Source organism: Azolla caroliniana, unplaced genomic scaffold, assembly GCF_043228905.1.
Source record: "Azolla caroliniana isolate FFs.n. ecotype wild unplaced genomic scaffold, voAzoCaro1.0.p SCAF_9, whole genome shotgun sequence".
Lineage (NCBI taxonomy): Eukaryota > Viridiplantae > Streptophyta > Polypodiopsida > Salviniales > Salviniaceae > Azolla > Azolla caroliniana.
The window spans coordinates 7551059-7575761 of NW_028230444.1; the positions used below are offsets into that span (position 1 = coordinate 7551059).

The 24703-nt window shown below is 38.5% G+C and overlaps 2 protein-coding genes across 2 annotated transcripts; one reads left to right on the forward strand and one right to left on the reverse strand.

The window, feature by feature from the left end:
- The first annotated feature begins 1817 nt into the window (after positions 1-1817).
- LOC147860075 (ethylene-responsive transcription factor 7-like) lies at positions 1818-4679 on the forward strand. Its single transcript, XM_087324880.1, has 2 exons — positions 1818-2287; positions 3648-4679. Exon 2 carries the CDS (start codon positions 3670-3672, stop codon positions 4429-4431), a length of 762 nt encoding a protein of 253 aa, XP_087181006.1. The 5' UTR covers positions 1818-2287; positions 3648-3669; the 3' UTR covers positions 4432-4679.
- Positions 4680-14987: 10308 nt separating this feature from the next.
- On the reverse strand, positions 14988-24384 carry LOC147860076 (uncharacterized). Its single transcript, XM_087324622.1, has 8 exons — positions 24233-24384; positions 23810-24055; positions 23246-23280; positions 23052-23185; positions 19013-19275; positions 15741-16080; positions 15562-15639; positions 14988-15404 (listed from the first exon to the last, which is right to left on the reverse strand). Exons 1-8 carry the CDS (start codon positions 24382-24384, stop codon positions 14988-14990), a joined length of 1665 nt encoding a protein of 554 aa, XP_087180748.1.
- Between the last annotated feature and the right edge of the window lie 319 nt (positions 24385-24703).

Genomic DNA, 24703 nt, shown 5'->3' on the forward strand with positions numbered 1-24703 from the left:
CAACATATCACTTTGGGGAAAAGTTTATAACTATGACAATTCAAAATGTTGGTGTCAATTTCAACACAAAAGTCAAAACAACACATCATCAACTTTTCAGACCTACCAATTATCTCAAGATTCAAGCATTTCAATTCTAGACTCCCAGAAAGCAAAGTCAAACACGTTTTAGTTAGAAACACTACCTTCTCAACCCCAATATGAGGAAATGTGTGTCATTGATGCTCGTGTTCTTACGCCAATACAATGGAAGATAAGGTAGTGAAAAAAGTTGTGACTTTCTAAATGAGAAATATGTTTACACTTGATTTGGATTAATGCAAATGCAAGATATTCATTATGCGAGAGAAGGAACAAATTGTGTTATGCCAATATATCAAGTAAATATTGATTACTTGAATATCTATCATCCAAGAATGTAAAAAATGATGTCATTTTCCACATTTGTCAACACTCATGTGTAGTTGAAGAAAGTCGAGAAGTTTGGCAAATGTATTCTCTCTTCACAAGCAAGGACATGGGATGAAAATAACATCGATGTTCACAAGTGCAGTGGCTTGGTAGGAATTTAAAAATCTCACTTAGTAAGGTGTGCACCTTCTTGAAATATATTTCAATCCAACTACATGCCATCAATAAATTTCTAACCTCCTATTTTGCTTGCAACCATGAATTTATCACTAGGTTCATTCCAACCGTATGTCTTTGATGCCTAAGTGACCACAACGTGTTTGAATTTAAACCATGTTTCTTTCCCATTTGAAATTCGAAAACTTATTGAATGAGAAGATATTGGAGAAGATATTGCAATTTTGAAGGGCTTTCCTTCCGGATGCGTCTCGAAAGTCGCTCTCAATATTTGCTGTCTCTTAAAGTTTGTGAATAGGAATGCGATTTTTCAAAATGTGCTGATGTAAAAAGGTTACAGTGAACTCATGTTCTTTTCTCTAGCAAAGCAAATTTAAATTAGTACCCATCCACAACTAATGTTTCTGCAACTGATGAATTGATTGTAATGCCAGATATTGTCACACTGGCTTGCTCCCTAGCCCATTGATGGTTTTCCCGTCGATGTATCGATCACCACGCGAAGTGAGCTCCAATCACACACATAGACACATGTATGTATATGGGACACCCTCACAAGTGTAAGGAATCATCCAATTTTAGTTTTGCAACCGACAAAGAAGTGTTTTCGCAATTAGTGACATGTAGAGGATTATGTGCTTTCCACACTCCTTTGTGGCGAGCACATGTGCCAATGGAAGCCGCGGATCTGGAGGGGTTGGACCCCAGAGATGAATAAACAAAGAACCCGAAACCCGACAAGAAAACCAGAACAAAATGATCATTGACAATGGGGTGGGTTGGGGTTCTTTTGGTGTGTGTGTGTGTGGGGGGGGGGGTTAGCAAAAAAGAAAAAGAAAACCGAAAGAAAAAGCAAAAAGCAAACAGAAAGGGGAAATAAAAGGGCGGGAAAAGAAAAAACAAAATGGCGGGAAAAATGAGAGGCGGCCGGCGGTCTCCCCCCCCCCACCTAACCTTCAGTCGCCGTCAGTCGTGGACGGCAGAGAAGACGGCGTCAGCGTTACTCCCCACCCCCCACCTAACCTTCCTCTTCCCATTTCTTTTCGTTCCGTTCCCTCTCTCTCTCTCTCTCCCAGCGATGTTATCGACGCCCGAAGTGTGGCCACCGGCCTCCAGACACGTGGAAAAAAGGATCGTCCTGTGAACGTCAAAAGTCACGGTGCACTGACGGCGTCAGTGTAAAGCGCTTCTCTCTCTCTCTCTCTCTCTCTCTCTCTCTCTCTCTCTCTCTCTCTCTCTCTGTGTTATACAGCTGGCTATGGCGGCTCTGATGCGTTTCCGCGAACCCTAGAACATCATCAGAGCCTTCCCTTTGCCCTTCTTTCTCTCTTCCTTTTGTTTCCCTGTGTCGAAACCCTAGTAATCCATCGCCTGCACGAAGCCTTGGATCTCCCCTCTTCCTCTTCCCCTTCCTCTTCTTATGTTTTTTGGTGGCTCTGATGTGTTTTCGCAAACGCCAGAAGTCCAATCGCTGTCTCCACTCAGCCTAGGATTCTTCTCCCTATACCTTCTTCTTCGTCTCTGTCCGTCGCCTTCTTTTTGGACACGCGGCTTCAGTCATCAGGTTTTCTCCGCAATCTGCCTCATGGGAATCTGTCCATCCTGCCATCGACGGTCGCAGAGGACTTGTTGAGTACGGAGGCTTATCCGTATACATACACGACCTCCGTTCTCTGCAGAATCTGCAAATCCTCTCCTGGTAAGTGATGCTGCCTGCCTCTTCCCTTCTCTCTGCTTACAAATATCTTTTCATTCTAACAGATAAATCCTTCTCTCTGCGTAAGAGTCTAGTTTTGAATTTAGTATTCTCTCTTGACGAGGTTCCTTATAAGTAAATAGCTTTTGTAACGATTTATCTGTCTACGTATTCTTCCTCCTCGCGTGCACTGATTTCTCTGTAAACCTTCCTTTGTTGTCAAACTGTATTTTCTCTTGATTAATGGTCTTAAAATGCTAGGAAATGGATCCGTTCTAGTTTTGGCTATCTATGTAAAATTCACTCCGTCAGGAAACCTTTTCTTTGTACATTCTATGTGTCAAAGACATTTCTTGCTCCAAAGTCTAAGTGTAACTCTGTCTTGTTCTCGTGCCAAAATATGTTTCATGTGAAGAGGTTCATTCTGGTTTGTGTATGGTTAAGTTTTCCCTTTCGGCAGGGAGAGATTCATCTTTCTTCCTCTTCCTCAGGTCAGAGACATAACATGATTTTAATGTCGATACTTCTTTGCCGCAGCGAATTTGTTGTCATTTTCTGATTTTGTAAAGAATGTGACATTCCTTGGTACGAAGTGTCTAACCTAGTAATATCTTAGAAAATGTATTGCGGTGCTTTCTTTGATTTGCTTCGAGTGTTGGAAGGGTTCATTGAGCGTTCGTAGCCAGGAGATTGATTATGCTTTCCGTATAGATTTTCTTGGCTGAGAATCAGAAAACATACTTATCTTGTGTTCTTTGTAGACTTATTTTTCAGGGAAGATATTTATCGTGCTTCTCTATGTAAATTGTTTTTTGTCATGGAAGAGGCTAATTTTGCTTTTTGTGCTCAGAAACCTCAGTTCCTAGTTGACATTGCTTTGTGCTGTGATTTGTTCGTGGATGTTACAACTTACGTAATAGATATATGTCTGTGAAGACTTGTTTCGTTTAAAGGTTTTTTTTTGTGTTTCTTGTCTCAAGGAAGAGATCTATTGCTGTTTATGTGGGTAGCGGTAAGATTGCTACTGCTTTTTGTAAATAGTTTTCTTTCTCATGCAGGAGATTTATCATACATTCTGTTCCATCCCGAGGTAAAAGATTGTTCTCTCTTGTGTGAACTTGTTTTCATGGAGATGATATTAATCAGGCTTTCAATATGGAATTTTCTTTTGAAGAGGACTGCAATCTATGTAATTTTTTCCCTCTGAATTGAAGAGAGATTAATTGAGCTTTTTGATATATGTTTCCTGTATGTAATTTAACTTATTGCCGTGAAAAGTTGTATTGTAATGTTTTTTGTTAAATGTTTTCATCAAAGGAAAGAGATTCATGGGAATTTTGTATGTAAATTTTTATTTTCTTAGGGTACAGTCTTGGCATACTAGAATGCAACAACAAAGGCAGATGTTTTCCAACAAGGTTCCTGAAACTGGAGCGACCATGATGGCATCAACTCTCTCTCCTACAGAACACAGATTTCGTGGAGTTAGAAAAAGACCATGGGGTCGTTTTGCTGCGGAAATAAGAGATCCTGTGAAGAAAACTAGGGTTTGGCTTGGGACTTTTGATACTGCTGAAGATGCAGCTCGTGCTTATGATACTGCAGCTCGCTCCCTCAGAGGTAATAAAGCGAAAATAAATTTTCCTTTACCTTGTTCTTCTTCTCCTTCTCCCTCTCAGTTTCCTTTTGATGAGCAAAGCACTAGCCATAGTAGCACTGTAGAGTCTTCCAGTACTCCGAAAAGCATTCGAACAAAATCTCATCGAGTTTCTCATCAAAGCTATGGTGTGACATCAGCTCGAAGGGATGAGTCTGGTAACCTTTTCTTGATTCCAACTAAAAACAAAATGAAAGAGGATGCTCGTTTTATAGATAATGAATCCCTTCAGAGAAAGAGGATGAGAATGAAGAATCATCCTATGATACCTTTGGGTGTCCATGACATGTCATGTAGTGTTTATAACACTAGTATTGATCCGGTGGATTGCCAAAGTGATTGTGATTCATCATCTTCTGTCATTTTAGACACAAATGAGGCTATTTGTTTACCTGCTATTCAAACTAGTACTATATTTGCAAAACCATACTTGGATCTGAATTTGCCACCACCAGATGAAGATGACTGCAATTTAGATCTATTTTTGTAAATCAATATCTTATTAATCTCAGTATAGCCTATGGTTGATACCATATTTGGATCTCAATATATTGAAGATCACACGTTTTACATTTAGTTTGCTTTTTGTAAATCATCCAAATTCACACTTTTATCTCCTAGTTATATTGGGAAATTCGATGGAGGTTTCCAAATGCTTTATATTTGTAGCATGGATCCTGAATCCGTAACAGAAGGGCATATCGTTTAAAATGAAATTAAACATCTTGTTGAGTATTATGGCATCGGATACCTGGTGTATTTTCTGTTTGTACTCCGAGTCGAAAGTCAGTTCAAAAGTCTTCTTTGACTACCATTCATATCTATGGTGATACTGTGAAGTTTATTCTGGGCATTTCAAATGCTGTATAGATATTTAGTGTGAAGGAATTCAGGCAGGTGTAATGGCATTTGGTTTATTCTAATGGATACTGTAAAATGGAAATATGATCCATTTGTAGAATTTGCTTGCATCATTTTGAACGATATGTCCATTCATGGATGATGATTATTCAAATATCCTAAATTCCTTTGAAGTCACTGATACGGTAGGATCAATGGTTGCTTCAGTGGGATTGATTTAGAGTTGGGTTTGTTGTACTATGATAATTATTTGTCCTGAATAGGTGTTCATAAACTCTATAGTTTCCAGTGTATCCAGGTAGATGATTACACTTTCACAAATCTGGCAGTCTTGTAAAATTTGAAATGAGTTGGTCTTTTATTGGAATGTTATTAGGCAAGACTACCTCAAGATCCATGTTCACTTCTATTATGCAGCAAAAGTATTCATTGTATGCATGTCTGATTGAAAAGGTGTAATCAATAAATCTTGCTACTTAGGGTAGGGAGTAATGTTTGTTTTGGTGTAACCCTTACAAATACAAGTTATATAGTGAGCATAGAAAACCAAATGTAAATTTTCAATCAGACTTAGAAAATCTCTAGTTTACAATAGACATTATCGAGTATATGAAAAAGAGATTGCCACTTCTATTATGCTGCAAAGGTTTTCATAGTATGTTTTAAAATGTCTGATTGAAAGGGTGTCTAATCAGTAAATCTTGCTGTTCAGTAGGGACAAATTTTGGCTTCTATGTAATTAATCCCATCGAATCAAATTGTAAGTTTTCCAGCAAAGGGAGACTATCACCGTAATTCTTTGTTTATTTGGTTTGAGGCTAGTTAGATGTATTAATGTAGATAATAATCCTTGCAGACAACTAATCTGATTTATTATTGTAAATCAATGGTTCGTGGAAAGAACAAAAAGGGGTCCCACATGCTTTATTTCTACACTGAACAATAGACTGGTATATTCATTCAAAATTCATGTGTAGTATAAGATTGTTCATTAAAACAAGTAATACAAAATATGAATATAGAACTTTCTCATTTGATCCCATTCAAATTCAGACTTTGGCAATCTTCCTTGCTTAGTCCTATGCTTCATTGCGTTCTAGCGTGGTCGTCCGGGATTGTGCATAAATCTACTTACCTTGCCAAGCACATGCCCTAAGTCAAGTAGGTTGTAACCATTGTGTGCATCAAAGTGCCAATGGCCAGGGTGTATGGTACTAGTTTCATACGATCCCTCTTCAGACATGATTTTGAGCAATCTTTTCAAGGAAATGCAAGGTTTGCATGTAGTGATGTTGCAAATTTTAGTCGAATTCATGTTGAATCTTTCCAAAATTCATCGGATGTTACTGGTTTGAGATAGATACAATTGTCGACTACTTCTATGTCATGTGATCTTCATCCCGAGAATCACTTTCACAAGACATGATTTCTTCATGGCGAACTTCAATTGCAATTGCCGTCGAAGTTTGGCAAGGACACCAACATTTTGGCCAGCAAGTAGTATATCACATAGAGGATGAGATAGAAGGCTAAACCATAAGATGTACCTTTCTAGTAAAGGCAATGATCCTCACTAATCTGGGAAAATCCAAACGATTGCATGAAATAATCAAATTTTTGATACCATTGATCCCTCACCAGACGTGATTTTGAGCAATCTTTTCAAGAACGTGTAAGGTTTGCATGCAACGATGTTGCAGATTTTGGTTGAATTCATGTTGAATCTTTCCAAAATTCCTCGGATGTTTTTGGTCTGAGATAGATACAATTGTCGACTACTTCTATGTTGTTTGATCTTCATCTTGAGAATGAGTTGCCATTTTTACATCTAGTTGAAGAAGCTCCAAGTCCTTGATAGTTTCAAGCTTGAGTAAGAATCAAACGGTTATCATTTTCATCACTAGTGAAAAAATCTTGTTGAAGTTGACACCGTATTATTGTGAAAAAATCTTGTTGAAGTTGACACCGTATTATTGTTGAAGTTGACACCGTATTATTGTTAGCGTGTATCGTGTGAGGAAGTTGTCCCTCCTATGAGACAAGTCGACAGTCGAAGTCTATGAGAGAAGTTGGCAGTCGAACAGAGACAAGCTGAACACTGGATGGTCGGTTGGATCGACCAACAAGTCGACAAGGTTGTCGACTGTTCTTGGAGGAGATAGAGAGCCGACTACATTGATGGATGCTCCAAGTGAAGACAAGGCGGACAATTCAGGCCAACCAAACGAAGTCGAAAAAGTCGACAAGTTGGGCCAATTGGATAGTCAACATGAGAGTCGGCTAGTCGGGCCAATTGGACTGCCGACTTGTGTGTGGGTCGGATAGGCGAGTCGATTAGTCGGTTGATTAACGACTATTATTATTATTGTTAGATAATAATAATAATAGCTTATTCCTATCTAGAAATAGGAAGAGCTAGGGAAAACTAGTTAGGTGGACATAACGAAGTGTTGTATAACGTTGTTGTACTGAGAGCAACAGAGAGTAGGAAGAGAGACACGAGAGCGTGAGCGACGCCATAGTTGAATGATACTAGACACCAAGAGCCATGTGTGGCCGATACATATGTATAGAGAGTGTTGTAATATGTTCTTCCTTGTATATCTCTACTATAGTGATTCTCTGTTGTTCGTGGTTTTCCCATGTTTAGGGTTTCCACGTAAAACACAATGTATTCTGTGCATTCTGTGTGTTTTGTTGTTTTCTGTTTTCCGCGTTGTGTATTATTCAATCTATATTTCTTAGAGATAAATGGTTCGATCCCGTCAAACTAGATTAAGGTGAGGTTCAACAATGGAAGGGAGTGTGAGCGGCTTTCCAGGAATGATGTTCCTGAACTCACACAACTATGATGACTAGAAGATCAAGATGGAAGATCTTCTAATAGTCAAAGATCTGTACGAACCCATAGACAGAGAAGAAATATCCATCGGGGTGTTAGAGTCTAAATGGAAACTCCGGAACAAAAAGGCATTTGACATCATTAGACAATGTGTAGATGTTAGTGTCCTTGAACATGTGGCTAACGACACAACCGCCTACGAAATGTGGCACAATTTGTCAGGGCTGTACGAGAGGAAGAATTTTCTAAACAAAACCCCGTTGATGAGAAAGATCGTAATCTTGACTTAAGTACAGAGACGGAGAAAGCATAGTGGTACACATCAACACATTCATGGGGTATGTAAATCAACTTGCGACAGCCAAGTTTCCCCTTGATGATGCTAGGCATGCACTACTACTAGTGTGTACCCTACCAGACAACTGGGAGAACTTGGTGGTGTCTCTCAGTACCTCGTGCCAAGAAGAGAACTTGTCCTTACAAGTGGTAAAGACAGGTATCCTAAACGAGGAGACGAGAAGGAAGGACAAGGGTGTCCTATCCCAGTCGGAGGCGAATGTGACACAACATTCAAGCAGAGAAACCCACAACGAAGAGACAAGTCTCATGCCAAATCCAAGTCCAGGGGTAAGCTTACATGCTTACATGCTTCCAAAAGGACTGTCGACACCTTAAGAAGGACAAAGGTGTCTCAAATTATGTAGAACCCATAAAGTTTTTTGATGAAAAGGGCACTTCAGCCGTGGCTACAAGCGAAGAGGAGCTCCTGCTCATTTGCAAGCACGCAAGTGCAAACCTTGCAAATGAAGAGTGCACCTGGGTGATTGACTCTGGTGCATCATTTCACATAACTCCCTCGAGAGAGTGCTTCTCATCTTACACAACCAGTGACTGGCTATGTAAAGATGGGAGACACAACTCATCCACTACTATTGTATATGGATAATCTAGTATCAATTGGTCAACTTCACGGTTTGCAAATGAAAGACAAACATGATTTCGTGGCTCAAGCATATGCAAATGATACATCATTCATGTCACAAAACAATCCAAATGATATGAGGGTTATTATGGATGCCCTCAAATTGTATGGATTAGCTACTAGATTGCATGTTAACTTCAACAAGTCCAAACTCCTATCGTTGACACCATATAGTTGGCATCAACTTTTGTGGCTAGGTCAAGTTGTTAGCCCAAATGAAATGGTTAGACATCTTGGCTATCCATTGGGATTGAATGCAATAGGGAACAAAAAGACTGAATGGGTTCTGCAAAAAGCAAGACAAAAGTTGAGCCATTGGAAGATTGTAACATGGCCGCTCCATGTCAGATTGAGGATAGTGCAATCTCTATTAATGGATTACTTGCAATATTACTTAATTATGATTGATTGGCTGAAACACATGCTACAAAAGATTAACTCAGAAATCATAAGCAACTTTTGGTGCTCTAAGCAGTTGCATAGAGGTATATGACTCATATCACTAGAGAAGATATGCACTCCACGATTGAGTGGAGGGCTAAATATTCTTAATTTGCAATTGCATATGTTGGCTAGAAAGCTACTTTACTACCAAAATTTGCTAAAAAAACATTGCCTTGGGGAAGAAGGCCATCTGATATGTTTGATAATTTGAAAACCAAGTCATTTGGCTCATGGGATACTAACCATTAGGATGTAGTATTTGGAAAGCTTGACGGGCACATCAAAGGCTGTCCGTTTAGCTCAGAGCTTCTAAAGCACTGGAAGGAAGTATTGCACCACATAAAATGGTGAGGTAGGAATTCAGAATTAGGGAACTCTTTAGGCCTCGAAAGCTTACATTGGAGTGCTATATTCCCACGGTCAGTAGCTGAACAAGAGCCCAGGAAAGCTTATTTTTTAGCAAAGAAGGGGCCAAAAGCAATTGCAGATGTGGTAAATGACCAAGGTCACTTATTGCACTTCAATGACATGACATGTCGTTATAGTCTTGGGCCACATCATCGCGTTATCTGGAATCAAGTCACATAGTTGGTACTTTCATTAGTACTTGTGCCACTAGATGGAGATCGCAGGATTCAAGACTAGATGTTACAAAAAGGGAACATTGTTATTCCAATGAATAACACTACAACACATTCAATGTATATGTTGTTGCAACTTGTTCCGTGGTTTCACAAACATGCAAATGCATTATGGAACCTACACAAAACACAGTCCTGGTGAAAAAACAGGCTTACAAGCTTATGGAGCTCTAGTCTTCCACTTAAGCAAGGGGTATTCCTATGGAGATGTCTAGGGTGTGCTCCCGACTGGGTCGAATCAACAAAAGAGATTGATAGCCTCACCGCATTGTACAAGATGTGGTGGACGATTGGAAATAGTCCCACACTTATTATGGACTTGCTCATTCACTACAACATTTGTACAAATACTAAGTGCGTCTCTTTATCACAGATTTATTGGCCGAAGGTTTGGGAAACACTTTTGGCTATTTGGACAAATTCTGTGCGCCCTATCCAACAATACCTATTTTCTCCAATGGACACGATTTTGGGCGCTCTGGACCATTTGGACAACCCGCAATAATAAGGTCTTTGATCGAATCCAACTACATGAAGTTAGCTTCTTTAAGCAATCCCTCAGGCAATCTCTATTTGATTCTCTGCAACTTAGAGACATCACACTGCAAATTTACAATGGACACTTGTATATATATATTTTATTCTTTGTGGGTTTTCACCTCACTTTAAGGTTTCCCACTAGTAATAAAACTGTTACTAAAAGAAAATGTAAAGGTGGGAGACAACAGAGTGTGTAGTATAGCCGGCATACGAAGTGTATGTTTGACCCTAAGGGATGTTTGACATGTCCTTGATATCAAGCTGATTCTAATATGGATTGGAAGACTTCATGATGAAGGCTATAGTGGTAGGCTGTAGCTTTGAAAATAGCAAGTGGAAGTTTGGCAAAGGAAGTCTCATAGTGGCCCGAGCACAGAAACAGGGCACTCTATATGTGATGCATGCCAAGTTGTGCAAGGAAGAAGCAAACATAGCAACCGACTCGAGTGGAGAGATATGGCACAAGAGGCATCGCCACATGACGTCACGAACGGGTGGAATGAGGCTAAGTACTAAGAGAGAGCGAGAGCATAAGCAAGATCACAAGATTGTCAAGGACAAGTAGACGAGGCTCAATATTAAGAGATAGCGGGAGAGAGAGCATAGACAAGAGAACAAGTAAGAGAGAGGATAGAAAAATAAACAAAAATTGTATATGCTTTTGTAACTGGTGTTGTTCACCTTGATTGTAATCAAGGTGCACCCCAATATTTATACAAGAATGTGGAGGTATGCATGAAAGCTAGAAGACTTCTAGAGAGTGCATGAAGATGCATTCTCTAGGAAGTTCTTGAAAGTTCTAGTGATCAATCTATATGAAATAAGTTGAGTCTTACACAATACAATAATGCATAGATGGGTGTAGCTCAATTGGTAAGGTTGCCCAATAAGACCAGAAGGTCATGGGTTCAACCCCCACCATTCCATGTTGCATCCAGTCTATGACATTATCCTCCCTCTAAGGCCGCCTCCTTGGATCCGCAACCGGTTTTTGTGGATAACGTTCATGAAATGCTCGAACTATGTTTGGGGCATGTTTGAGATGATGTGCCGGCTCCCACGTTGCTTTGGAGATTGCGTACCCTTTCCAGAGTACAAGGTATTGAAGCTAGTGACAAAAGAGACGAGAGTCGAGAATTTGGTCGACCTCATATTCTTCTCCGGTTGAGAGCTGGATTGGTGGTGGAGGAGATAGGTGTCGACTGGGGATTTCAGATATATGGCGAGGTTCTAGAGGGAGACATGGAATACATTATGAATATGAAAGTGGGAAGGTAGCTCTAAGCGAACAACCATGGAACCAATTTTCTCAATGATTCGGAAAGGGCCTAACTTCTTGTAATCAAGCTCCAAACAAGGACGAGTGGTGGCAATATTGCGACGGAGAAGCCAAACAAAGTCTCCTACCTCGAACTTGGGAGCATCTAAGCGGCGACGACTAGCTTGCTCCTTATAGCGTTCACCAGCGAGGGTGAGCTCCAAGGAAAGATCGCGATGTACATCCTCCAAGAGACGTGCCCAGTCCTCCGCAGAAGGATTGACAAAGTCAGAGGGAAGCGAAATGTTGAAGCGGGGGTGGAGACCGTAGTTGGCAAAAAATGGAGTAACTCCCGTAGATGCATGCATAGAGTTGTTGTAGGTGAACTCGGCAAGTGGGAGAAGGTCAACCTAGTTGTCTTGTTGGTAACCAAGAGAGCATCACAAGTATTGTTCCAAGATTTGGTTAACCGGCTCCGTTTGTCCATCGGTTTGCGGATGATAAGCGGAAGATAGATTCATAGTACAACCGAACGTTTGCAGAAGGCGCCGCTAGAAATTGGAAACAAATTGTGGTCCTCGATCAGAAGTGATATCGTTTAGGAGTCCATGTAGTTGAACCACATTTTTGAAAAACAAATCGGTTGTCTCCTCTCCGGTAATGGTTTTGGCACATGGAGCAAAATGAGCCATCTTGGTGAAGCGATCGACCATGACAAATACCGAGTCATAACCACCAATAAAGGGAAGGTCAGTGATGAAATCCATGGAAAGAGAGGCCCATGGTCGTTTGGGGATTGGGAGAGGGCGAAGGAGACCATATGGTCGATGATGAGATGCTTTAGAGCGAGCACAAACGTCGCATGACTTAACAAAATCTTTGACCAATTTCCATGGTTGTGGCCATTAGTATCCCTGAGATATCAACTCCAAGGTTTTCGCAACTCCAAAATGACCAACAAGTGGATCATCGTGACACTCGTGAAGCACCCTTGTTCGACAAGGACCTTCTAGGACATACAAAAGATTATCCTAAATTGTAAAACGAGCTAAATCAGGTCTTTTGGGTTCATGGGAGGGGTTTGTGATACTTGCCTTGACCTCTGTGGCGAACTTGTCAGTCGTAGTGGCTTCTAATATTTGCTTGAGCAAAGAGTCATCCTGGAGCAAGCAAGTCGTGAAGTTGTAGAATTGGTTAACAAACTTTGGGACTGCTGAACATGGGCTTCATCCTCTAGAGTGAGCTTGAACTCAGACCGACGAGATAAGACATCGACCGTCGTGTGTTGAGCGCCGGGTCGAAAGATTATCTCAAAACCATAGTCTGCCAAGAAGGTCGACCATCGCGCTTGTCTACGATTTAAGGTTTGTGTGGTAGAAAAGTATATTAGATTTTTGTGATCGGTAATCACTTGGATACGATGTTGCGCCCCAGATGAAATTGAAAGAGAAGGATATAGAAACCTCGTGAATCCCACGAGTATAGTTTATTTATCTTATTAATATTTAAAACCCTAATTATATTTTAGAATAGATTAGAATCAATAGGAATAGATTGGAAAAGAGAGATCGAAAACCTCGTGAATCCCACGAGCATAGTTTATTTTATTAATCATTATTTTTGAACCCTAATGATTTTTCATCCATAATTTTCTCTCCCCCATTACATTGTGCTCCCCATCCTTATATAGTGATGAGAGAGTCTTAACATTCCATGCTTTTTCTCTAACTATGGACTCCATGTTTTCTCTATCTATAGACTATATGCTTTTTCTAACATGCTTCTTCTAAAAGTGATCATATTTTTTCTACCCTCATGCGTTTTTATCGACTATAGTGTTCATGCACGCTTGATGTGCATGTGTAGCTTTTTTCTATTGCGTTTTTCTTCTAATCCTAGAAAATATGCGTGAATTAACCATTCTATGTGGGATATCTATTATTTTTATACTTATGATGTGTTAGTGTAATGGTAAGTTACAACCTTCAAAGTATTAACATGGAGGTATAAGGTTCGGATCTTGCCCTATCCATGTAACATGTATTCTCATATTTTTTTTGTTTTCTTCATATTTATTAAATCGGGTACTTTATACGTTTTTCACGTAGTGTATTTCGCTTCCGGCTACCACTCGCAAACAAACGGACAAGCAGAACGAACAAATCAAACGTTGGAACAATATCTTCGGTGTTTTCTAAGCTATCGCCAAGATGACTAGGCGGATATTCTCCACTTCGCTGAATTTGCGTATAATAAACTCTGTCCACTCATTGACTAAGGTTACACCATTTTATGCTTATACGGGCTATCATCCCCGGTGGTGTGTATTTGAAACTACGGAGTAACCCACAAATCCTTGTGTAGAGGATTGCTTGGAGCGGTTACGCAAGTTACAAGCGGATTTATCTACTCATTTACAACAAGCGCAACAAACACACAAGGATTATGCGGATCGTCATCAACTTCCATCCTATTTTAACATTGGAGATCGGGTATGGTTATTATGATGACATATCAAGACTACTCGCCCATGCGATAAATTGGATTATCGACGATTGGGTCCTTTCCGTATTATCAGAAAAATTAATGATGTCGCTTTTTGTCTCGATCTACCTCTAAAACTACGGATACATCCGGTATTTCATAGTTCTCTTCATGGTTGTTAGGTACGTTAGGTACGGTACTGATACCATACGTATTTAACGTATTAATACGGGTATAGTACCTCCCAATTTTAAAATACGTTAAATACGTTTTTTAGTATGTTAAATACCTATAAAATTCATAAAATACGTATAGTACGTTAAATACGTTAAATACTTCTAGAATTTGAAATTTATTTACTTTCTTAAAAAATATTTGTAATATTGTAATATTGTAACCGTGTATATGCAATGTAACGAAGCATTCCATGGCTGTAGTTGCATCTTAAAAGTACTAAAGGGCAAATCGAGCAAATATGAGAATCAAAAGGATACAAATCAACAAATCAAATAGATATTTGTTAGGTAAAAAAAAACCCAAACTTGTTGGGCATTTACAACAACAGCCAAGGCCACGAAGCAAAAACTATATATCCCTCACATGATTGAGGGAATTCACATGATGAGTCATGACAAGCTAAAATTCTACAAAAAAAATCGTACTTTTGACAAAAACAACACTTTGACAAGAAGTGCAACATACCTATTGAAGAAAAGACCACATCTTTTGATTTGGAAAAAACCTTCAGAACACATAACATCAAATATTTGAGATACACTTACATTGCATTTTGTCAAAGAAATAGAATGCATTGTAGGAACAAAATTTAGAAAAAAACCTTAACAACACATAACATCAGATATTTGACTTCTAAGAACACATAACTTGAACTATGTCCAAGACTCCAATGTATCAAAATGGGCTTAGATCAAAGAAAAGTAACATATGGCTATTGAGCTTAGTAATAATGTATAGAAATCAGAAATATTAGTCATTAGATCTCGTCCTCATCACAATCACCATCTTCATCATTAGATTCAGTGTTAGTTGATGACATCAACATAGGTTCTTCGTTAGTAAGATCATCATAATTTGTATGAATTGCTTCTTCTATTCCATTGACATTATCTTGATCATTTGGTGGTAAAGAAGCAAATGTACTTGATCTTGTTATTCTCCTATTACAAGAAGACCGCTCATCATCTCTTCTTGGCCTCTGCCTCCGTATTCGATCAATAGGGACTCCATCGCTTGATGTTGTCGTATGTGATCTTGTCATGCTCCTTGTCCTTCTTCTCATGCTCATTGTTTCTTGAAAATAAGTTTCATAGAATTCTCTATCCATATCATTCTCGTGGCTAATAGATGGAATATCAGGAGTCTTAGAGACATCTATCTCATTTGGATTCACCTGCAAAAAGTTTATAAATGCTTAACGAAATTTGAGGAATGTAAATTATAAGAAGTGAATAAAACAATGCCTGCATTGGAGATGCATTCACAGTCTCAAACTTGCGAACTAGCCTTAAGTTCTCTCGCACATATACCAATCGTTCAAGTTGTGCTACCTTTAGTCTGTTTCTATTTTTTGTATGTGCGAGAGCATGTGCATTCCAATTCCTTTCTGCTGCCCCAGAAGAGCAATCCTAATAGAAAACAAAATATGAAATAAAAGGTAGTACACAAAAGTGCAATATTTTAGAACTTAACTATAAAATTGATCATTTTTTCAAAACTTGACACTTACTTGGGATAATATGCGGACAGCTAATGCTTGGAGCTTTGGAGTTCTTCCACCAAAATTTTCCCACCATGTGACTGGCGTCATCATAGATATCTCTTCACGTGCTAATGCATAGCTAAATGTCCCTGTACCATTTCGATATTCATGCAATTCACGAAATAAGATATCACATTCAAGTGTCGAGTACAATTTTTCTGTATAGCTCATCCATGCATCCATTAACTCGGGGTTAATAAATGTAGCCTCCTCTCTCCACATCGGATGCAGCAAATGAGCTACAAGGTGGATCGGCCTCTTGAACCATTTCCATCGTATGTCAAATAACTTCAAAACATCTTCGTACCTAAAAGGGTATTAGTAATTACAAAATGATTTGATCTTAAAACATGAGAAAACATTTGGAGGTTTAATGCTAGGAAACCATAAAAAATTAAAATAAATATGAAATTTACTTGGATTTGTGGGGGATGTTTTCTTCCACTCCTTTTGCTAAAACATCTTTGCTTCTTCGCATAAACTCATATAACAAACCAATAGTGGATCCCTCCCTATCAGTAAGTCGTAAAACACTATACAATGGTGCCATTAGGGTCAAAACAACTTGAAACGAGGACTCAGTTGTAGGATCAAGGATGTAGTTCTTTACATTCATGGCATCTGGCTTATTGCAATCTGACCAAGACCTCCACATGTCACTCACCACTGTTTGCTCAAGAGGATACCAAACTTTGAGCAAACGTTGTATGACAAGGTACATCACACCAAACCTTGTCTTAGAAGGTCTCAAGATGGCGAGGTTACTGTGAGCAGAAAAATTTTCCTAGCATTCCTCTTCTTGCAAAAAAAACGTACGATATTATTTGCTTTCAACATAATACTTTTCATCCAAGGCAGTTGACCAATGTCCTCCAAAAGTAGATCCAAAGAATGGGTTGCACATGGAGTCCAAGATGATACGAGGACATTTACAAGTTGCCTATGAGAAACATCAACCCACCCATCTGTTAATATAGAACAACCATACTTGGGCCATAATCCTTTTACCCTTTCTAACTTTGCTTGCAAGGATATAACCTCATTTTTCAAGCCTTTCGTCCTCATGTAATTATATGTGACTCCATTATGTTTCTCTCCAATTGTAGAGAAAGCTTCTAACATGTTCCGCCAACATGGTGTTTTTAATAGATTAAATGACAAATTTGCTTCAATGATACATCTCACCTCCATAACGTTTGCATGTTGTTTCCTTTGCATTTGTAACACATGTCCTTTACGCAACGGTTGTTGTTTCACTATAATTGCTGGTGGATATGGTTGGCGACTACCACCACCCATACATGACATGCTTTGACTTTCATCAACAAATGTAGACGAGCATGAGGTAGAAACACCTAAAAGAAAAAAAAATTCAAGATAAATAATTTACAATTATTTAAACATTAGTAATCAAGACACCTATTGTAGGCTTGTGTCTATAGTATATACCTTGTTCAGGCATGTTGAATGAGTCGATCTCTGCTACTATATCTTCTTCTTCGCCAATTGCTTGGCTTCCACAATTACCATACAAAGTTGTAAGGTCAATCAACATTTCCTTGGGGACATTGGTACATTTCGTTACTCCATGGCTAGGTTTTCCAATTAAATGAGCAATCATTCGTGTTGCTGACCCATGCATATGTTTGTTGCAAAATTTACAGTTCCAACTCCTATTTCCTGTTTGACTTCTTACGACATTGAGGCAACATGTATCCCAATATTTGTTCTTAATGGGCGGCATTTTCCTTCTTTATTTTCTACAAATCAATAAAATTGAGATATTGAAAATGGAAAATAATGCACAAAAAGAGGAGCAAGATTATATGAAAGCATTAAAGCAAATTGAAGAACTGAAAACTTTGAATAGATCAACCTTCAGGGAGGATGAGGATTATACTATAAATAAGCAACTACAGGATACTCAAGAGTATCTTTTATTCATAGAAAGCAAATACAAGAAAATGTTACAATTAAGGACATGTATAAAAACAGAAAATTCAACTCTTTTGGAAGCTAAAAAGGAAGCAAAAATTACCATAACTTAACTAAAGAGCCTTAATGCTTAACGTAATAACGACATGCATAAAAGCAAAAAATTCAACAAGTTTGGAAGCCAAAAGGGAAGTAGAATTTGGTCAAGAAATCCATCTTGAAGATGTACAGAAAGGGTTCGATGAAGATCTATTTATTCATAGTGCTTTGCTAGATATGTATGTCAAATGTGGATCTATAGTGGAAGTGCAAAATGTTTTCAACCGAATGTCCAACCAAGATGTGGTATTATGGACAACATTGATTGCATGATATGCTGAGCATGGACCCATTGAGGATGCACTAAAAAGCTTCGAAAAGATACAAGATGAGGGGATACTTATTACTACCAAACACTTTCACCTTTTCTTGTGTCTTAAAGGAATGCTCTCATTGGAGGGTTTGTTGAGTATAGAACTACTGAGAAAGCATTAGATTCTTTCGATAAAATGCAAGTTGATGGAATCTTTCCGAATGCATATACATTGCCCATGTCCTAAAAGTGTGCGGTTTATTAGGGCCTACAGATAAAGGACAATCCATGTATATGGAGGCTGTATTGAAAGAGTTCTAGCAAGTGCACATTTATTCATACCCATCACATTCAAAAGCAGACAACCAAAACCATGAAATTCCAAAAAATGAGTAGTTGTTAACAAAAATAAATATGCATTGCAAATGATAAAAAATGGGACATCATTAAAAAAGGACCAAGCACTTTTCCCATGACACGAAATTGAGATCTTCAATGTTTCTGGAAACCAATGTCATTTATAGTAACATGGAAAGTAAATTAGAATGATCAATTTCTGAAATGAATTCAAATGGGATAGAACCACTAAAATCAATAAGCAAAGGATTAGCTAATGCTACAAATTGTGAAAGATTTTGAACACATTGTCTACATGTATACATACATGTTTGAGTTTCAACACATGGTTCCTATAATATTTGATCTCAACACTTGCAAAGAGGAGAGTTTTATTGCATGACATCAATTACAATTGTCTACCAATTTGTTACTTGTATAGATGCATTATTGTGGAATAGATAGATTGCTGGACACAAGCATACGTAAACTAGATCAACTAAAAATTAAATCTCCCTTGTCATTTGGTATTATCATACAACTTGACATTGGAATACAACAAAATGGGAGGTATACTTAATCATAAAAAATAAAAGAAAGAAACATATTCACTAACCTGATTTTATTTTCTTGTTGTTGTTGTTGTTCTTCTTCTTCTTCTTCTGCTTTTTCTGCTTCTTCTTCTTCTTCTAGTGCTTCTTCTTCTTCTTCTTCTTCTTCTGCTTTTTCTGTTTCTTCTTCTTCTTCTTCTTCTTCTTCTTCTACTTTTTCTTCTTCTTCTAAGTCTATTCTGTCCGTCTTTCTTCCTTCTATTTTACTAAAGTTGTTCTTTTCTTTTGCTTTCTTTAGGGTTTTACTCACATTTTCTATAAATACGTACTATACGTATTTTATTAAAGGTACGTTAAATACCATATTAGACGAATGTATATGACATTTGAATGAACAACTTTGACGTATGGTACGCACTATACAAATAAGAAGGTATTATACGTATTGATACGTTAAATACGCGTACGTAAACAAGAGAACTTCTCTTCTAGAACCCTATCAGGACAACACTATCCCAGGTCGTATCAAACCACCTCCACCTCCGATCGAACTTGAAGATGGACCTAAGTACGAGGTTCCCGCCATCCTCGATTCCAAGATTGTTCGCAACAAGTTCTACTATTTGGTCGATTGGCTAGGATATAGCCCTAGCGAGTGTACTTGGGAACCAATAGAGAATGTGACCAATGCTCGTGCTCTTCTCGAAGACTTCCATCGTCAATATCTAGACAAATCGGGTCCTCAATCCAAAATGACTCATAACACTCATCGTTTTAAAGGGGAGATAGTGTCATGATATGGCAAGATTCAAACCCATGACCTTATGTTACATGGGTCGAGCCCTTGCCATTAGACTATATATTGTAATACGAAAAATATTATTTTCATTTATTATTTCACTATAGACAATTGATGTATATTTCCAAATTTCTTTGGAACATTCTAGAAACTTTAGGAGTACTCCTGAAAATACTATAAAAGGAGGCACAAGGCATTATTTCGAACCAAATCGGTTCAACGCCAGTCTTAAGCCTCATAGCTATTCTTGTACTTACTCTTCATATAATATAATATATCTTTTGGTATCATCATTCTCTCTCTCTCTCCCCTTCTCTCATGAGTTCTACACCATTTTGTCCCTCTTAGTACTAATTCGCATATTTTAGTACTAATTCCCTCTCTGTCTTAGTACTGTTCTTGACATGTCGAAGATCGACAACAAGTTGAAACCATGCATATTCTTGGGGTACTCAAAGGATGAGTTCGACTATAGGTTGTGGGATCTTGTTGATAAGAAGGTGGTGAGAAGTAGGGATATTGTGTTCATGGAAGACAAGACAATTGAGGACTGGAAACAACGGAAGTTGGAACACATGAACAATCGACCCGACACAGTCGACTGCGAGGAGACAACTAGTTGGAACATTCGAATCTGATTCGGTCAACTCAGAGAAACTGTCAAACACATATGAGTTGGCTAACCTACTGAAGTCGATTGAGGAATACGAGTAGGAGTCGGTTGACCTTAAGAAACCAATCGACACATATGAACCCGAGTCGAATGAACAGGTGCCAAGAACATGCGAACCTGATTCGACAATGGGAGGCAAGAGATATTCACTCAGAGAAAGGAGAGCACCCACCCGATATGCAAGTCAATATGTCCTCTTGACTGATGAAGGTGAGCCAAAATGTTATGATGAAGCCATAGCTGATGAGCATGAAGACAAATGGTTGAGTGCAATGCAAGACAAAACGGATTCCTTGCATGAAAATTCCACCTACGACCTGATTGGGCTACCGGAAGGAAAGAGAGTACTAAAAAACAAATGGGTCTACAAGGTGAAAACTAGGGAAGATGACAACACACCCAAATATAAGGCCTGCATTGTGGTGAAGCGTTTTAAACAAAAAAGGGTGTTGATTTTGATGAGATCTTTGCACCAGTTGTGAAGATGACATCCACCTGAACGTTCTGTGCATTGCTGTCAACATGGATCTGGAGATTGAATAGTTGGATGTCAAGACAACATTCTTCCATGGAGAATTAGATGAAGAAATCTATATGCATCAGCCCAAAGGCTTTGTAGAGAAAGGAAAAGAGAACTTGGTGTGTCGACTAAAGAAAAGCTTGTATGGTTTGAAACAAGCTCCACACCAATGGTACAAGAAGTTTGAATCCTTCATGCTGGAACATGGGTTCCATAAAACACAAGCTGATCACTGAGTGTTCATAAAAGGGTATGATGAAGGCGACCTCTTGATTCTCCTATTATATGTTGATGACATGTTAATAGTCGGTCAGGACACAAAGAAGATTGTGAGCTTGAAGAAAGCATTAGGTAAATCATTTGACCTAAAAGATCTTGGACCGGCCAAATAGATTTTGGGGATGCACATAGTTCGAGACAGAACTAAGAAGGTCCTACGGTTGTCACAAGAGAAGTATGTGGCAAAAGTCCTAGAAAGATTTAACATGTCAGAAGCAAAGCCAATCGGTCCTGAATTGCCGACAAACTGCAAGCTGAATGCCAAACAATGCCCAAAAGGGGAGAAGGACAAGGCCGAGATGATGAAAATACCATATGCGTTGGCTGACAGCAGTTTGATGTATGATATGGTTTGTATGAGACCCTGTTACGAAGGCGCTTCGGCTCTTTTGTGTGCACAACGGATTGTGGCGTGCTGGATCATTCAATGCTCAAGATAGAAAGGGGAAGGGGAAGGAGGCTTACCTCTGCACAGTCCAAAAAGCTTCTACTTCATTACACGTAGAGCTCAATTCGCTCTCATTTATTTTCTGTTTTTCTGTTCTTACTCTCTGCACTACTCTCACTCTTCTACTTACTACTTACTACTTACAGTTTTACCTAAGTACATAAGTGACTTGTATATGCAGCTAAATAGCTGTCAGTAGCTAAATAGCTGTTTCACCTTTATGTCCACTAGTAACTAATTAGTTAATAGCTACTATAGCTTATTTCTAAATAAGCATCACATACGTTTGTTGAGCTTGCTTCTCAACACTCCCCCTCAAGCTCAACTTATCCTTTCTTGAGGTCATCTTCAATCTTCTTTTCTTCATGCTTTTCAGTTACCATGCCGATGGTTATAACTCCCATCATGTCTCTAAACTGTGTATGTTTTTCCATGTTCAATCGCTTCGTAAGAATATCAGCGACTTGCTGATTTGTACTTACATACAACATATCCACTTCTCCATCAATCACTTTTTCTCTAACAAAGTGATAATACACTTCAATGTGCTTTGTTCTTGCATGGAACACTGGATTTTTTGCGAGCTGAATGCTGCTCATATTGTCACACCAAATTGTGACAACACCATCTATATATTCTCCCAAATCAGAAAGCAATCTTCTTATCCATACCTCTTCACAGGTAGCTATTGTAGTTCCTCTATACCCAACTTCAGTACTTGACAATGTAACAATAGCTTGTTTCTTGCTACTCCATGAAATGGCTGCACTTCCCAATGTAAACATATATCCACTTGTGGATCTTCTGTCAGTTTGGCTTCCAGCCCAATCAACATCTGTATATCCTTCCAGCTTTATGTCCAGATCAGCCCTGTAAAATAGTCCATAGTTCTGAGTAGCTTTTACATACCTCAGAATTCTTCTTATGCAGTCCAAATGTGGCTTTGTTGGCTGTTGCATAAACTGGCTGACTAATCCAACAACATAACTCAAATCAGGTCTTGTTATGGTCAAATATATGAGGCTGCCCACCATAGACCTGTACATGTTTACATCTTCTATTTTGGCTCCCAAATCAGCCCTCAATTTGCAGTTCTTATCTAGTGGTATACCAATAGGTTTGCATCCAAGCATACCATACTTCTTCAACATAAATGTTGCATACTGTTTTTGCAACATATATATACCACTCTAAGACCTTATCATCTCAATGCCAAGAAAGTATCTCAGCTCTCCCAAATCCTTCATCCGAAATTGCATTTCCAGATTTTTCTTCAACTTACTTATCTCTTCCATAGAATCACCTCCAATGATTAGACCATCAACATATATCAAGATCACAACAATGCAATCATTCATCTTCTTTACATATAATGATGGATCAACCTTTGACATTTTGAAAGCAATTTTTTTCAAAGATTCTGAAAGTTCCCTATGCCATGCTCTCAGTGCTTGTTTCAGTCCATAGAGAGCCTTTTTCAGCTTACAAACATATTCAAGATGCTTCGTATCTTCAAAACCTGGTGGTTGACAAATATACACTTCTTCTTCTAAGTTTCCATGTAAAAAGGCATTTTTACATCCATATGATGCAAAACCCATCTTCTGGCTGCACCTACAACAAGTAATGTCCTCAATGTTGCCATCTTTGCAACCGGTGCAAATGTTTCATCATAATCAATACCTTGCATCTGAGCATATCCCTTTGCCACAAGTCTTGCTTGATGTCTACTAACATCCCCATTTGAATCATGCTTTTTTTGTAGACCCATTTGCAACCTACCACATTTTTTCCTTTCGGTAACTTTACCAAATCCCATGTCCTATTTTCAGCCAATGCATCTATTTCTTCTTGCATTGCATTCACCCATTTTTTCTCAGCTTTTGCTTCATCAAAGCTGTTTGGATTAGGGATTTGTACCACTTTAGATATGTATGCATAATGCATAGCCATATATGTGTCATAACCAAATCTTTCAACAATCTTTTTCTCTCTATTTGATCTTCTCAGTTTCTGATTTGCATCTTTCATTGCCCTTTCCATACCAGGGATTTTCAGGGATCCTATACCAAGCTCATCATCCAATGATGTATTTGAATCTACATCTTCCATGTTTCTAGATCCATAATCAAGCATTTCATACTCTGGCATGTTCTGTTTTCCTTTTCTATCATCATAATTTTTGTGTCTTGCATGTTTTTCACTCCATGCATTAGATTCAGATTTTCTACCTGAGCTTCCAGATGGTCCAGTACATTCCATTGATGTGGAACTTTGCTGTCCAACATTGTTTCCATCTCTGTGGTTATCTCTTACATTTTCAGATTTATCCCTGTCTTCATTTTCACAGTCTTCATCAGTTTCTACATTTTGTTTTGGGTTGTACCAACTGCTCAACTCATCAAATATTACATCCCGACTTACCACAATCTTTTTTGTCAAAGGGTTATAACATCTGTACCCTTTTTGCTCTTCTGAATATCCAATAGAAACACATTTTTCAACTTTTGGATCAAGCTTACTTCTCACCTCAGTAGGTACATGGACATAGGCAAGTCATCCAAACACTTTCAAGTGTCCTAAGATAGGTTTCCTTCCATGGAAACAGTCTTCAGGAGTTACCTCATGTACTCCAGATGTTATACATCTATTTAGAATGTAGTTTGACGTGTTTACAGCTTCAGCCCAATAATACAATGGCATATTTTTCTCTGTCATTAATGCCCTTGCTATGTTCACCAAAGTTCTGTTTTTTCTCTTAGCAACTCCATTTTGCTGTGGAGTATATCTACATTTGAACTGTCTCCTTATTCCTTGATTACATAGAAAATCAGAAAACTCATTTGAGAAGTACTCTCCTCCTCCATCAGATCTTAAGCATTTTATTCTAGTTCCAGCCTGTTTTTCTACCATACATTTGAACTTACGAAAGCAATCAAATACTTCACTTTTTTCTTTCATGAAGTACACCCATGTTTTCCTTGAGCAATCATCAATAAATGTTACATAAAATCTACAGCCACCAATAGATGCATTT

Coding starts and splice junctions, on each gene's coding strand:
- LOC147860075 (XM_087324880.1), top strand. CDS start 3,670: ATGCAACAACAAAGGCAGATGTTTTCCAACAAGGTTCCTGAAACTGGA.
- LOC147860076 (XM_087324622.1), bottom strand. CDS start 24,384: ATGACAGAGAAAAATATGCCATTGTATTATTGGGCTGAAGCTGTAAAC. Junction 23,281..23,809: donor GGAAAACAGAACATGCCAGA/GTATGAAATGCT, acceptor TACTTGTTGTAG/GTGCAGCCAGAAGATGGGTT. Junction 15,405..15,561: donor AAAATAGAAACAGACTAAAG/GTAGCACAACTT, acceptor AACTTTTTGCAG/GTGAATCCAAATGAGATAGA.